Source organism: Venturia canescens, chromosome 10, assembly GCF_019457755.1.
Source record: "Venturia canescens isolate UGA chromosome 10, ASM1945775v1, whole genome shotgun sequence".
Lineage (NCBI taxonomy): Eukaryota > Metazoa > Arthropoda > Insecta > Hymenoptera > Ichneumonidae > Venturia > Venturia canescens.
In genome coordinates this window covers 8,917,463-8,933,317 of record NC_057430.1, presented here as the reverse complement: position 1 = coordinate 8,933,317, position 15,855 = coordinate 8,917,463, and the positions used below count along the sequence as shown (strand labels likewise).

The 15,855-nt window shown below is 37.2% G+C and overlaps 2 protein-coding genes across 4 annotated transcripts in view; both read left to right on the top strand.

Moving 5' to 3' along the window:
- The window catches only part of hiw (highwire), a 199,817-nt gene extending 188,204 nt beyond the window's left edge, over window positions 1–11,613 (top strand). For 2 of the 3 annotated variants that reach the window (XM_043430802.1, XM_043430801.1), the window contains exons 29-39: window positions 1,993–2,222; window positions 2,337–3,929; window positions 4,100–4,271; window positions 4,372–4,754; window positions 5,316–5,852; window positions 6,231–6,536; window positions 6,627–7,424; window positions 7,496–7,720; window positions 7,931–8,703; window positions 9,146–9,516; window positions 9,895–11,613. In XM_043430802.1, coding sequence (XP_043286737.1) covers window positions 1,993–2,222; window positions 2,337–3,929; window positions 4,100–4,271; window positions 4,372–4,754; window positions 5,316–5,852; window positions 6,231–6,536; window positions 6,627–7,424; window positions 7,496–7,720; window positions 7,931–8,703; window positions 9,146–9,516; window positions 9,895–10,010 — 5,504 coding nt within the window. In that variant the 3' untranslated portion in view covers window positions 10,011–11,613. Of the gene's footprint in view, window positions 1–479; window positions 549–908; window positions 999–1,992; window positions 2,223–2,336; window positions 3,930–4,099; window positions 4,272–4,371; window positions 4,755–5,315; window positions 5,853–6,230; window positions 6,537–6,626; window positions 7,425–7,495; window positions 7,721–7,930; window positions 8,704–9,145; window positions 9,517–9,894 lie in introns of all 3 variants that reach the window. The other variant, XM_043430800.1, reaches the window with a different exon arrangement.
- Window positions 11,614–11,827: 214 nt separating this feature from the next.
- On the top strand, window positions 11,828–15,855 carry LOC122417361 (probable phospholipid hydroperoxide glutathione peroxidase). The gene is made up of 2 exons (XM_043430809.1): window positions 11,828–12,605; window positions 13,241–15,855. The coding sequence occupies exons 1-2, from the start codon at window positions 12,599–12,601 to the stop codon at window positions 13,855–13,857; spliced, it is 624 nt and encodes a 207-aa protein (XP_043286744.1). The 5' UTR covers window positions 11,828–12,598; the 3' UTR covers window positions 13,858–15,855.

Here is a 15,855-nt window from a genome sequence, read left to right as displayed (position 1 = left end):
TGATGACAGGTTACTGTGTTGCTGCAATATCGCGAAATCATGTCAAACGAAACTAGTGAAAATTAGTGTGTCGCTTTATTTTTTTCAACATAGTTCACAATATTTTTATGATGGAATTACGACAATTCACGAGCAGTTAATAATTTTTTGTAAGTAGAAGTAGAATATGATAAATTGGAAGAGCACAAAACAATTCATTCGTAAACTGTCAAGTTATAACTCTGTAATAAGTCTTTTTTTTGTAGTAGTGAATATTTCAGTTTCAAAAGTGTTCAACACAGTAATTTGCATATACATTTCAATCAAATATAAATGAGAATTTTTCTCTATGTATATTTGGCTCATAAGAAACCTTGGAATCTCATATCACCGATCATTTATTGTATTTGCCCATCGCTAGACGTTCTTACATTAAGAAAAAGAAAACATGCTCGTCCCATTTTTTTTTTGATATGGTAAAACAGTGATGTTACTCTTAGCTGGTTCCAGTCGTCAGCCGATCGGTTCCGGTAATAGCCTCTTTCCTCTCATCGCTAACGCTCAAGCAGGTACTCGTTGCTTCTGTACTGAGAAGAAAAAAGTTTTTTCATTATTTTTCGAACGCCCGAGATGACGAGAAAAATCCGCGAACGTAAAAAAAAATACAATTGAACCCGAGTGAGGGAACATACACTAATAGTCTCTCTTCATCTTGAGGTTTATTCAGGTTTTTTGCAGTTGCATGAAGCACCAAAATACTGAAAAATTTTTGTCATTTCGACACAAAGCACCTAATCATCACAGCTGCACTTTAGTTCACAATTGTCACATTTGCCTGCTTGAATCGTCGATTAATAACGCTTTAAAAAAAAACACACTGAATAAAGAAAAGAAGAACATGTCATAAAATTAATAAACAAACTTGTCAGGTGGGAGAAGTTTGATAGGAGGGGGGGACAGTGCCGGTAGCAGCCCTCTGCACTACGGTTCCCCCCGGAGTGTCTGCCTCTCCCCTCTAGGTAAGATTATTCGCTAACACACATCTTTAACTTTATGTCCCTCACCGAAACACCGACTAATATTTATACATCACAAATTATCGAAAAAAATACATATACATAAGTCAGGTCTCTGCACAGATTTATTTCGATAGCATGTATTTTTTCGCTATCAATCTTTCCATCGGTCAATCCAAGTCAGCGCTTTTACATACATTTTTTGTGAAAACTCGCACACTTTTTGGGAATGCGAAAACGCACGTTTGTACCTCAGTTGCATGATTGAGACGCAGTAACGAAGTTACTTCTCAATGGCAATGAAAATGAATATAAAAACATTCAGTGACGCAAACTCGAGTTCTGAACCAAAATTTAAATGATTTTTCTTTCAATCAGGTTTCCTCTCTGGATGAATTATAAAATTCTTCCACTTCACATATATTAGCGAAATAGTAATAATATATCAAAAAAGTGTTCGCCCTTCACATGTTCTTTGGAAAACAGTATTTTCTTGGTTCACTCTCAGTACTATGTTACTGAAAAAATAAAAGTGTCGTCGTCGACTGTTTTGTCGGAGATGTGGCCCTGTACACATTTGACCTTGCAGTTTTTCCTTTATTCCCAATCGTTTCGATCATATACGGTATGAAAGAGTGCTGATTGCAGAGCTTCATTAATTATAAGCGAAAGAGCCTCTTCAAAAAAAAAGAAAATAACGGTACTTTTAGATTGTTTCTGAAATCAAATCCACATTCTATATTATTAGCTGCTATTATTAGAATGCTTTGTGAAACAAGAAACAAATCTTCAGAATAATGCTGTACTTTTCAATGAACATAAATTACTTATCATCGATAAGGTTATTCATAAGTTGAATAAAAATAGAATATTTGACGATTTCGGATTAATAGAAATTTCTGCAATTCAGGTCTTAAGATTTAGTGAGAACAGTTGGCACTCTGTGTCAATACAGCTTTCCGGAGTAAATGTTACGAAAACAATGTTTTTCTCGTAGTTTCAGGGGGAATGATGGACAGCGCAACATCCCATCGCCGAGGATCGACACAGAGTGACACAAGTGCCTTAGTTAGCAGTTTAACGAGAGATCCGTCGCAGTCTCCGAGTGGTATCAGCACAACGGCAAACACCCGAGATCTTTCGCCTAGTCCCAGCTGCAGTTCATTGCACATGAGGTCGGATGGCAGTGTGGCCAGTCCTCCAGACACGCCTCGGAAGGAACGCAGTGTAAAGACGAATATTTTATCGCGTCATTACGAAATGAACAAAGTGCTAGCAAAAACGAAAACAAATGTATTTCCCTTCATTAACAATATGTTATTTCAATTATCTCGATGTTAGGATTCCCAGGACAGTCCGCGAAGAGTATCCCAAGCTCAGACGCAGACTAGCCCCGAAAGCGCGACAACAGCGATGAAAGGTCATTTCAGCATCGGTTCATCGGGCGGTAAAGAAGAGCGTCATTCGCCAAAATTAACGACGCGAAGAGAGCACACAAAAGTACCAAAAACGCGAGCAAAACGCGCGATATCGCCGGCAAATACTCAACAAGGTCCAAATCCGAGTCGTCCGGTGAACCTGAGCAAAGAGAGAGTGAAGGAAGCCGTCAGTCCTTCGGTGGCTGAGTGTCTTCGTGCCGTCTTCGCTGCGTTTTTATGGCACGAAGGAATCGTCCATGACGCGATGGCTTGTGCGAGTTTTCTTAAATTTCATCCGACTCTGCCGAAACAAGGAGCTCTCGTCGTGACGAGACAAGCCGTTGTTGCTACGAGTGAAAAACCAAAGGAAGAACTAACGAAAGAACAACGAGCGCGACAGAGGCATTCGGTGGAAGTTACGAACGCTGGGCATTATTTGCATATACAACCAAGCACTCTGGAAACACTGACGCGATCAGCAGCGAATGCAAACGCCAATAGAAATCGTAAAAAGCAAGATTCGACGATAAAGGAAGAGTGCCAAGGCGGTGGAAAACTAACTTCGTTGCCGGAGTGTCACACTGTTGCAATTTTACCACCAGCCCTCAAGAGTCTCGTATTCCTGTGGGAAGAATTGAGCAACAATTGTCAACAGGCGATTGAACAACAGACCGTATTACCGAGTCCAATATCACAAATGACTACTAAAATGTCGAAACGTCAAGTTGTCGACAAGTCACAGAATCGAGAAGAAAGACCAAAGGAACGTGAAAACAAAAAGGGTAATAGGAAGAAGAAAGAATGGTGGAAATTCGTCGGTAAAGGTGGACCGAATTCACCCAACATCGAAAGTCCCGGTGCTGCTCCATCCACTGGATTCACCGAACGCGAAACAACTTGTGAATTGTGCGGTCTTATGTTTCCTCATCCGGTTACTTACCACATGAAAATGATGCATCCCGGTTGTGGCTGGCATTCCGGTGGCATGGGATACAATAGCTGTGGAAATTACTTCTCCGGTTGGGCCGGTAACTGCGGTGACGGTGATTTTAGCGGCACTTCCTGGTATCTCATGTGCGATACTTGTCGTGATAATTATTTGAAAGCTAGAAAAAACAAAGCTGGAAAAAAACTTATTGGCAATGTCACCAGGAGAAAAGGCGCAGCTAACAAAGGCCTTCTGTCACCCATCGGGAGCCCGAGTGGCAGTGAAACACACGTTATCATGAAAAACAACGCAATGTTTTTGCTCGATTTGTCCAGCGCGTCTGGTTTAAATATCCCTAAGCAACAGAGAAGACCCTCACAAACTTTATCATCCGTCGCTGAAAATTACAGCCCTCCTGAAGCTACCGGACCTTTTCCCCCCACCGGACCTTTCCAATGCCTTCAAGCACTCGGCATTCATCACTCACAGAGCAGCGAAGAACGCTATTACGAAGAAACTCTTAGACGACAAAATGGTCAGCCGAGTCCTTATGACGGAAATAACGCGTTCACTGCAGCCAATGGAAGAGTTAGTACATTTCCGAAAATACTTTCGTACACTATTTTTTAAATTACTCGTTCGAATATCGCGTGAACGGTCAATATTTTTAGATTGCAACGAAACGCTATAGAAAATTTTGCACCTCTTTCGCTAGTTCAGTGCCTAAATATGTATGTATATCTTATTTTTTCCAACAGCCACTGTCCGAATGCCATATGAGTGACAGCGATAGTGATGGAGGCAAAGGGAGGGGAATTTTCCACAGATCAGTATCGATGTCCACCGGTGCGCCTTGGGCCAAGAATAGTAACGACGGTCGAGTCGTTATGATGCGAAAAAGAAACAACAGTAGCAGTGAAATGAACAATGGTAACGTGTCTGACAAAAACGACAGATTTTTTTTTCAATTATGAAACATTAAAAATTAAAAAGCTCGATGTCATTTCGTTTCTTTATTCTATAAAAATAGATGCGGGTTCGTCGCTTCTTTGCTACCCGTCAGCGGCTTTGCAAAAATTGGTACCTTCGATGGATCAATCAGCAATCGTTTCCACAAGTCAGATCGAAGTTCCTACGAATGACAGAATCGAGATACTCATGAGACCAGTTATGCTCTTCGTTCTCCAACAGCATAATTTGCAACATCTGCAATTGGCGATGAAACAGGCATTGAGAAGAGCAGCCTGTCGCGTTTACGCAATGCAAGCACTTAATTGGTTGCTCCGAAGTGTCACGCAACCGATTTGCCTGCACGATCTTTTGTGGTGGTTTGTTGGATCTCTAACGCCGGTCGTTCATGAAAATTTAGATGAGAATGATGACGACAACAGGACTGAACGAAAAGATGATCATGTACGAAGAACAATTAATTTTCACTATTTTATTAATAATTTTATAACGATATCTTAACAATATTTGAAGTTTAAAACATAGCTGAAAATCAATACGAAGAAACGTGTTTTTTTATTACGGTAAAGTTCACACACAGTGGGAAGATTGAATCGCATTTGACACGATAACTCAAAAGATTTTCAGTGTGTTTAATCGATTTTATTAACACGTAAAATCACTCCCTTTGCTGTTTGTCAAACAATTTATTAGAATGTTCTTTATAAACAAGGTTTCTCTAATGACATTTTATTATAAAATTTTTTTCGATTGTCTAGCATCTATTCATTCCTGATCGGCTAAATAGCCACTTCCATCATTGTGATGCAAATATAATCGCATGTATTTGCTGCACGAAGGATGTGAAATGACTTTTTACTTTTATCGATATAGTCATTCGACATAATTGATATTTTGATATACTTCGATAAACTTTGATTTTTTTTTTCTTCTGAGATACATTAATTGCGTGTAACCCCTTGAAAAATTTTGATATATTGATTAATATAAATCTATTATTTAAAGGATACGATAGGAGTGTGCGAGCATCCCTTAAGCGATTTGGTAATTGCTGGCGAAGCAGCAAATCCTTTGCCGACATCATTTCATACATTATTACAAACAATTGCTGATTTGATGCTTTTGCCGCCGCCTGGATCACCTTTACAGCAGGCAGCTGTGAGATGCTGGGGCATACGTTTCACTTCGGCCGATCATATGTTCCTTCATCGTAGTCACGTATTTAGTAACATAAGCAAAATTTTATCGCGTTCTGAGGAAGAAGAGGATGGCACGATAAGCATGCACGAGAGTCATCAGTCTACTTATTCACAACAAGTAACTACGTGTGTCGAAGCGCTGAAAGACCTGACTACGAGTATTGAAATAAAAGCCTCCAGTAGACAAGCAATGATCGGTCATCTTACCAACAATTCGACTGAAACGTTTTGGGAATCCGGTGATGAAGATCGAAATAAAACCAAAACAATCACTCTCATCTGTGGTGCTCATACCATTCCTCGTATGGTTTACATTCACATTGATAATTGTCGAGATTTAACGGTAAGTAGTTCAAGAAAGGACTCCAGTTAAAAACTTTCATATCTTCAGAACTTTTTCCAATTATAATATTCAATTGACGAAGAATAATTGTATTTTTCCAAAAAATTATCTCATGGTGAAATCGAGGCCTTTTCTGTAGCGAAGTGCAAGGAAATCTGTAAGAAAGAAATCTTTGGTAGATTAATCGTTTCTCGAGTTGTTGTAATGTAGAAAAATCAATCATTTTGCTGAGCGATTTCTGTAGATTTTTTTCCAAATTATAAACACTAACGATACGAATAAACTCAGACGCCATGAAAGTTCCACGAAGAACTTAATAAATAACAACTAGTGATACCTCAGTAACATTTTCATCATAATTTCCGATTACAATTTTAGCACAAAGTCTCGAGCGTAACTTTCCACTCTGGCGCAAATATTGACGAGATGGTAAAACTGAGACTCGTGGAGATCGAGAGTAGATCAGCGGGATGGATAAATTGTCCGATAACAGATTCGAGACACGTGGTCATTAGTCTCGAGCTCAAAGGACCGGACAATTCATTACGAGTTCGTCAGATAAGAGTTTTGGGCGAGATCGAGGGAGAATCTTTGAAAATTGGTAAACAATTGAACGCTGCTGCGATTCAACAAAGGAATTGTGAAGCAGAAACTTTGAAAGTCTTTCGATTGATAACATCACAGGTGAAATTATTTTTGAAAGAAATGTATTTGCTCCCGAATCTCTGAATTATTCAAATTTCTCTTGATTTCATCATACCGATCTCCTTTCAGGTCTTTGGAAAACTGATTCAAGGAGAACAGCAACAAACAATGGAAACCGGAGAAGCGAGTAACGACGAACTCGAGGACAGCCACGACCTTCGTGAGCACATGGTCGGAATTCTTTTTAGCCGCAGCAAATTAACGCATTTGCAAAAACAAGTCTGCACTCACATCGTTCAAGCTATAAGGAAAGAAAGCATAAGATTGCGCGAAGAGTGGGAAACGCTGTTGTGTTCACCGACACCAGCTAATAGTTTATTGAGTGATAATAGTGATTTACCAAAAGCAGCTGACACTTATTGTTTTGAAATGTTGTCAATGGTGTTGGCTTTGAGTGGCAGTGCGGTTGGAAGAAATTATTTGTCCCATCAGTATGGATTGCTCAAGGATCTTTTGAGTCTTTTACACACTGGATCAGCGCGTGTTCAACGTCAAGTTACGTCCTTGTTACGCAGAATATTGCCGGAAATCAAACCCGAGACGTTGGCCAATGTTGTCAGCCTGGAAAGACTCCCACCTTCTGATTTCAGCATTGTTTCTGTCGCTAATAGCGGCTACTCCCAATCCAAAGACTTTGACGAACACTCGCCCGGTATTCTCGATGTTTTTCTCAGCTGCATCGCCAAAGCTCTTTCCGTACAAGTTAAATTAAAAGCCAAGGATAACAATGGCAAAGCGCTTCAAACTGTCTCACTTGCCACGAGCATTCATCCGAAAAGCTTCATTGGTCCTCGCTGGTGGCTCCGAGGATGCATGACTCGCAAACTCGCTGAGGTTATTATCCAACTCCTGAAGGACATGGCTTCGGTAAATATCGTTCAAAGTTCATAAAAAATAAACCATTTTCAGATATTTCACGTGAATTTGTGTTTCCACAGGGAAAATTATCCGATGCTTGGGCTGCGGTCACGAAAGCCGCCATTGCTGAAAACATTTTAAATTTAACGAGGCTCGACGAGAAAAGCAGAGATCCCACGGAATGCTTACGTACTCCAGCTCTTTGGCTAGCTCTATCTTCCCTGTGTGTTTTAGATTCTGATCATGTCGAAAGACTGTCCTCCGGTCAATGGAACGCGATGGATGGTCAACCACCTCCACCCAGGGTAAGCGTTGATTTTTTCGTTATCTTACAATCCTTTCAACAAATATTTGATCATTTTTTTGTCATATTGACTATTCATTCTGACGTTAATATGAAGCAATATTCTAGTGAAATTAATTATAATAAACATGTTGAAGTAAGAACCACTAGGTAAAAAGTTTTTTGATTGGCTTTTTCGAAGGTGAATAATAATACTCATTTGTATTGACAGCCTACGTGTAGCAATCACGATGACGGCGAAACAACGGCAATAATCCAATGCAACGCGTGTGGGAATTTGTGTGCGGATTGTGATCGAGTTCTTCATCTTCATCGTCGTACGCGTATGCACGTACGTCAAGTTTGTAAAGAAGAGGAAGAGGCGATAAGAGTTGATCTCCACGAGGGTTGCGGAAGAACTAAGTTATTCTGGATTTTGGCGTTAGCCGATAGTCGAACGCTGAAAGCTTTGGTTGAATTTCGTGATGGTTCGCCGAGAAAACCGATCGGTGCATCCTCGGGTGTTTGTCGTTTTTGTGGAACTACAGGAAATACAGGACTATTGGCTATTGGAAATATATGCTCGGATCACGATTGTCAAGAACATGCAAAAAATGCTTGTAGCAAAACTCATCTCTGTGGTCACATTTGCGGTGGTGTAAAAGACGAAAAAAATTGCTTACCTTGTCTACACAGATGTTCACCGAGTGCTGATCTCAAACAAGATGCAGATGACATGTGCATGATCTGCTTTACCGAAGCACTCTCCTGTGCTCCTGCCATTCAACTTCAATGCGGCCATGTTTTTCATCTTCATTGCTGTCGTAACGTTTTGTTAAAAATGTGGGCTGGCCCGAGAATCACTTTTGGATTTTCTCTTTGCCCAATCTGCAAAGTGCCCATGGAACATCCCACACTTTCAGAACATTTGATCAGCATTCTTGAACTGTACGCTGATGTTAGGAGGAAGGCACTCATGCGATTGGAGTACGAGGGTTTACACAAGTAAGGATACCATATTTTATCATTGAATTACTATCGAAATCACGTTCCATGTAACATGTCTATTTCATTCATTATTACAGTTCAGGTATTATTTCAAACTTCTACAATATTTTTGGAAGCGAAAATATATAACCCGGGAGCAATTCCTTTTGTTTCAGAATTAAATAAGACAGAACTCTTCACTTTCTATATGTGTCCCTCAATTAATTAATGCCAATTTTGCTGTTCTCCCAAAAAAACTCAAAATTGAAATTTTGTTTTATAGATATTTGCATTCAATTCGTTTCAATCGAGTAGAGAAATTTCTTGCATATCAGTATTCTCTCTCCTCCTCTATTGTGGTTACTTTTCTTAAAGAGTTTTTTCATTGTTATTTGATATTGATAAATATTTCAAGTTGCAGCTTTTTTCCTTTACTACAGTTCGTTCATTTTTCTTTCAGAGCTGATGCAGTTACAGCAGTAGGTGGACGTTACTATCAAGATCCAGCTGCGTACGCAATGGATCGTTACGCCTATTATGTCTGTTATAAATGCCAAAAAGCTTATTATGGTGGAGAGGCTAGATGCGATGCTCAAATCGGTGGTGAATCGTTCGATCCCACTGAACTGGTATGCGGTGGTTGCAGCGACGTGGCAAGGGCTCAGATGTGTCCAAAGCACGGAGCTGACTTTCTCGAGTACAAGTGTCGTTATTGTTGCTCAACGGCAGTCTTCTTCTGCTTCGGTACAACTCACTTCTGCAATCCATGCCACGACGATTTTCAACGTGTCACGACTATACCAAAAAGCGAATTACCATCGTGTCCTGCTGGTGATAATACTTCATTTGTTTTTCTTTGTTCTCTGAACTCTAATTTTCAAAATTGAGGTTTCTTTTGGAATTTCATTTTCAACGATAATATTTTATCTTTACAGATCACACATTAATTTTTTCTCCAGAGTTCAATAACTCTTGATAACTTTGATTATTTTTGTAGTAAACTCAATGAAAAAAGTCTTGTTTTTTCATTCGAATTGAAGGAAAATTTTTAATATATTTGAAATCGTTCATCAAAAATTTTGATCATAGAATAACACATAAACATCATAGAGAATAAAATCAGAATGTAGAAGAATATAGTCGCAATGAGCTAAATTAGAACTTAAATTTTCATAATCGAATTTTAAACCTCTTGATATCTTTCTTTAGGGCCAAAAGGAAAACAGCTCGAGGGCGACGAGTGTCCATTACACGTCAAACATCCACCGACCGGTGAAGAATTTGCTCTAGGTTGTGGAATTTGTCGGAATGCGCACACATTCTAAAACATTTTTTAACAAGAAACCAAACGAAGCAAAAGAATTCGATGGAAGAGCATTTGTCACTTTTGAATAATTTTCTTGATAAACAAGCATCTATTCATCGGTTGATTCTTCCCCAGTGAAAACCGCGTTGCTATCCATATCTTCGATTCAGAGACTTTCATCGTCGCAAATCTAATCCTTAAGTGAGAAGATAATTGAGGGCTTAAACGTAGAATTTCCACGGGATGGTAATTCAGGAAAACATTTATCCTTTAAACAGATTTTCAATTGTGAAGATACAGAGAGAGAGAGAGAGAGTAAGAAAGAGAGCGAGGGAGAGAGAAAAATGGAAAAGAAAGTCGATATAAAAAAATGCCACGTGGAATAAGGGAAAAATATTGATATGAGAATAAACTTTCATAGCGGATGGATTTACAACTAAGTCGTTTTTATTGAATACATATTGAGCAACAACAGTAATGGAAACCTAAGACGAAGGAATGCTTGTCTGAAGAAAAGAAATGAAAATCAGTAAGAAATAACCCGTGGTTTATAATTTATACGCGTAATAATTAATAACTATGAATAATGGGTAATGAGATTGATAACGTGATGAGAAGTCTCAGTGTATAAAACCTATTTCACCTCATTGTGTGGAAGCGATGAAAGATATGTTGTGATTTTTAATGGAATTTTGTTCGGCGGTAAATCTACCCATATATCAAAATCAGCTGATTTAAGGCTCGAGAATGCATCGCTTGAGAGAATCTTGTAATAGCATCGATAAATCAGCGTGGGATACGAGAAAGGAGAGAATATATTTAAGGACTGTAGCGAAGTGATGAGTGAATGTGTGTTTGAATAAATATCTGTACAAGATTCGGAAAAAAAACAACAAATAACAACAACAAAAAATCGAAAATTACAAGTGTCGCGATAAAAAAATGATAGTTAATTTAAACGTTTCGTCGATATGTTGACTTACCGGTGTGTGATTTGGTCAAAGAACAGAAACAATACTCTATGATAAATATGTTGCGCGCGTTACCATTTTTATGACGAAAAAAGTTACTTTTTTTTTCACACTATTTTTTTTTCTTTATTTCGTTTTTCATGTTTGTTTTCATGTAATATTGTCGATTGAGTTTCCAGCAATTTGCCTGATTAAATGAGGGTGGTCATGTTTGTCATATTTATTTAACAAGTTTTCTCATTGCATAGTTTTGTGCGTTTGTATGTCATTTGTAATATTATTATTTATAAGCAGTGAAAAAAAGTCCAATGATATTCGTATGAGAATAGTGGTGATGAATGATAAACTTGCTTTGTAATAACGAAATGGCGATATTTCGAACTTTCGTCATCGTCAGAAAATCGATGATTTAAGAAAAATTGTCACTCATTGTGTTCCAATTTTTTGTGCGTATTAAATAATAGTCAACCGATCAGATGTTTGTCGCGATGAATGAGATTTCAAATAAATCTTTACTAAATCCCATTCATCACTAATGTGATTGCTATACATTTTTTGTCAAATCCATTGATCGAGAATAACGATATGAGGTTTTATCTAAACTCTACATGAAAAGAAAATAAAATCTAACGAATTCCATCATACAGTTGATATTTGTCGTGGTTCAACAGTTTTTATTTCGTCTGCAAGTTTACAAGTACGGAGAATTTTGAAAAACCCGCTCGACCCGCTCAATGAGTATAAAAAAAATGGGTGTATACGATATATACGACGATGTATATATCGAGATTCAACATGGCCGCCAGTTTTCATGCATGCAATGCGTGCGTTCAGGCAGCGCGTCATATGAAACACAAGTTAATACTTTTCCATTTTCAAGTTTCTGTTGAAAGATTAATTATTCATTTTACTTATAATTTAAAAAAATTGAAATATATCAATATATGAAAATTTCTAATATCGGAATGGATTTCGTAAAAGTACATCCGAGACTATTATTGGTGCAGAACAGCAGAATAAATGCTTTGTCGACGAAATCGTATGGTGTCGAATGGCCTCGTCCTTGATTATTATCTTATTTGAGCATCTTGAGTTCGTCAACGATGTTTTCATATATGCGTATTCCCGAATTCATTGACCTTGCGGCATCAGGTTTCCAGTATGGTTTTATTTATTTTTAGGAACAAATCATCCTTCTATAGTGAAAAAAAATATGACCTTCATTCGAAGATGCTGGTGGTTGGCGATTTTTATGTTTGAAAAACTTGCAGAATCCTTGTGAATAAAAATGCCGGTATGCGGTAGAAATTCTTACTGACCATAGACAAAGACAAGTTTCGCGCACTTGAAACCGGCTTTACGGGCAAGGTCAAGAAGATTTAACCCATACTAGTACAAAAAGATTACCCCGAGTCTCGTTTCGACCAGTCCAAAGTTCATATTCTAGCACCGTATTCATATATATATATACGAAGGGAACTGCGACGTTGTGACCATTCTTCGCTGCATTTTGACTGAGTTGTGGCGAAACAATCGTCGCATCGAAACTTTTGAAACTCTTGAAAGAATCAATCTCTTATAACCGTTGTTCAAAATCGATTCTCTGATTTTTGAACGCCACGAGACCTCTTCGATCATGTGGGGTAAGAAATATTCATTTTTCTTCCAATCTTTATTATTGTCCAGTTATTTAGCCTTTTATGATCGTACACTCTGGTGCAGTTTGTGCATGTAAGGTTTCGTTTTAGATGTTTTAATTCTGAACTTTTAAATTCAGATTTCATTGTTTGCCGTGATTAGGTTTTCATCGAAACTCGAAAACAGAATCGCGTACAATTCGACACTGACGTTTTTCAATTGTGTTTTCACCGAGCTCAAACCGCTTTGTGTTGTCACAAAGCATGTTTCAAAGAAAGATACGATGACCAGATCAGATGATTTAGCGTGTTTTCAAAATTTTTGAATTGTTTATTCTTTCCTTATTCCTTTGAAGTATGTTCTTAACCAAACATTTATTTTCGTTCTACCATTTCTCTGTTGTGGGTCTAAAATTATTTTTTATTAAAAATGCGTGCATTATTTTCGAGTCCTCAATAATTTAAAAGATATAAATGGTACAGTTAAAAAGTTACATTAACATATTTAAATAAATCAACTGTTAAGGGGAAAGGAATTTTCAAATTTTGTTCTTTATCTCAGCTTTATACATATAAAAAGTATGGCAATTTCCAGAAATACTTTTAATTTTGTCATTGACCTTTGTAACAAAATCTTGCAGGTCAAGGAATAATAATATTGACTTTGGTGTCATTGAGCGTATCGACAGAAAATTGCTCCAGCGAAAAATCCGATGACTGTCAAAATATTGTGGGTACAAGCACCGCCAAGTTCAATCAGGACGTTGACTGGGAAAAAGCTACTACCATTTATCAATTTCAAGCAAATGACATAAACGGCAAAAACGTTTCGTTAGATAAATATCGAGGACACGTTCTGGTTGTGGTCAATGTGGCAAGCAATTGTGGATTAACGGAAACAAACTACAGACAATTGGAAGCTCTGTACGAGAAATATGGTCCGTCAAAGGGTTTGAAAGTTCTAGCTTTCCCATCTAATCAATTTGCTAACCAAGAGCCTGGAACTTCAGCAGATATTTTGAATTTTGTCAAAAAGTACAATGTTCAATTTGACTTGTTCCAAAAAGTTGATGTTAATGGCGACAATGCTCATCCGGTGTGGAAATGGCTAAAAAAACAATCTGGCGGATTCCTCACTGATGAAATTAAATGGAATTTCTCCAAATTTGTTATTGACAAGGAGGGCCATGTTGTATCACGCTTTTCTCCAACCACTGAACCGTTTTCTTTGGAAGATACTCTGAAAGCTCTCTTCTAAGTCACTAACACTGAATTACAAAGCTCGCACATCAATGTTTATGATTTTTAGTTACAAAGAACATGAGTTTTCAATATTAATATCATGAAAAAATATCTAATTTCAGTTTTGTGTTTTCGATAAATATTTTGAATTAATGCGAGCTAGGCATTCTTATGTCCTGTTTCTATAATGAATTATCGCCTTCACATAACTGTTTAGTATTAATCCTAAGCTAACTCATCAATTGTTTGAAAGATACTCTTGTTTCTTCATCACACTGTATTACATTGTATTGCTATTTACTACGTATTGCAATACTCAGTGACTGTTCTCGCTCGTTCATTAGGAAAACTGGAAAATATCTTATATTTTGCAAACAATAGATTATTTGGCAGCGTTTTCTCATGTAACGAAAATACTTTAAGAAATATTGAACAACATAAACTAATTTTTTAATGGACGTTAGGCTTTAGCGTTTCAAATCTATTGATATAATACATTAAAGTGAAATCAACATTTAAAAGCTGTTAACCGAAAATCTTATTCTTTCAAACCACACGATTAAATCCATTTTTACATCTATATGTAAAGAACAAAATATCGAAATTTTATAAAATCACAAACATCGAATCATGATATATTTGTTCAGTCGTTTTTGATTTTGAAAACCAAACTTTTTCCAGCGAAAAGGCTGATTCAGTCAAATATTTTATTCCTCAAAACTCTATACAACCGATTTCGTAAATGCAGGATCATGTTTCCACAAAAATCATATTTATATTTAGAATTGATTGTGCTATACCGTCGATAATAAAAAATATCATGGTCGTCTCCATAAGGAGATGCTGATTTATAATTCGTCGTATTTTTAACTGAAAATGTAAATAATCATCTCGGACAACAATATCGATATAAACGTGCTTAACCAATCGCAAATATATATGTTACTGCGCACTTGAAACAGGCTGCAAGGACGAGTCAAGATCGAACACGTGTCGTGAAATAATATGCACATTTTCGGTTCGAAGCCATATTTTTTTGGTTAAATGTATAGGAAGGGTATGTTTTATTAGCATCATCGACATAAGCTGACTTCGCATACGCCAATTGAGCATTCCTCGATAATGTGGAATGAGTAATTACAATCTTTGAAAATCATAAGTTCTCCCCTACGAGTTTCTCATAATTTGATCAACTCTCTGAGATTATCGAAGAAGACAACTAAAATTTGTATATCTACTCTCATGTTGAAGAATCTCGGAGAGTTGGTCAAATTTTTTGAGAAATTCGTAGGAAAGAAATATTGTCCACCCTGTAAAAACACGAAACCGTGCGAAATTTGTAAAATAATTGAACGTCATCCCAGAACTATCAAGTCAACACATAAGTGAGAAAATTTTAGTCAATTGAAAAATGTATCTAATTATTCCATGCGATTGGCCTTCATTACTGAGAAATTTAAGGAGACATAGTTATCCCGATCTTTTCGACAAAACGTTCTAATCTCAAATAGCTTTTTCCCCATAATCAGAATAATATTGAAAAAACAATGGAAAAGGAGTACCATTTGACAAAGCCCAAAGAATATGAAAATTTTTTTTTTTTCAATCAAACCAACATTACTCTCCAAACGATACGCTCCGTTGATCAAAAACTGCATTGAGATAACTTGAGTTTCTTTAAAATGCTGTCAAGTTAAAAACTGAAGGGGTATTGACAGTTGGAGAAAAAGTTTGTTTTTTTTCCTTCCCGAATTTCGATATGATAACAGATTGTGGAAAATAGATATTAGAAAATAGTATTTTTCATCACACATGCACCGAAAATTTAGAGTCTGTGCATGCTGGTGAAAAAAATATTTGCACATGTTAAAAAACTTCAGGAAAAATTGGAAAATTTTCGGCAAACCCCAAGTCTTACGTTTACAGACTTTTATCTCGCATTATAGAATAACTGCGAATAGGAAGAGTTGTGCTCTAAAAATAAAGCTGAATAAATTTTACGATAGATTGAAAA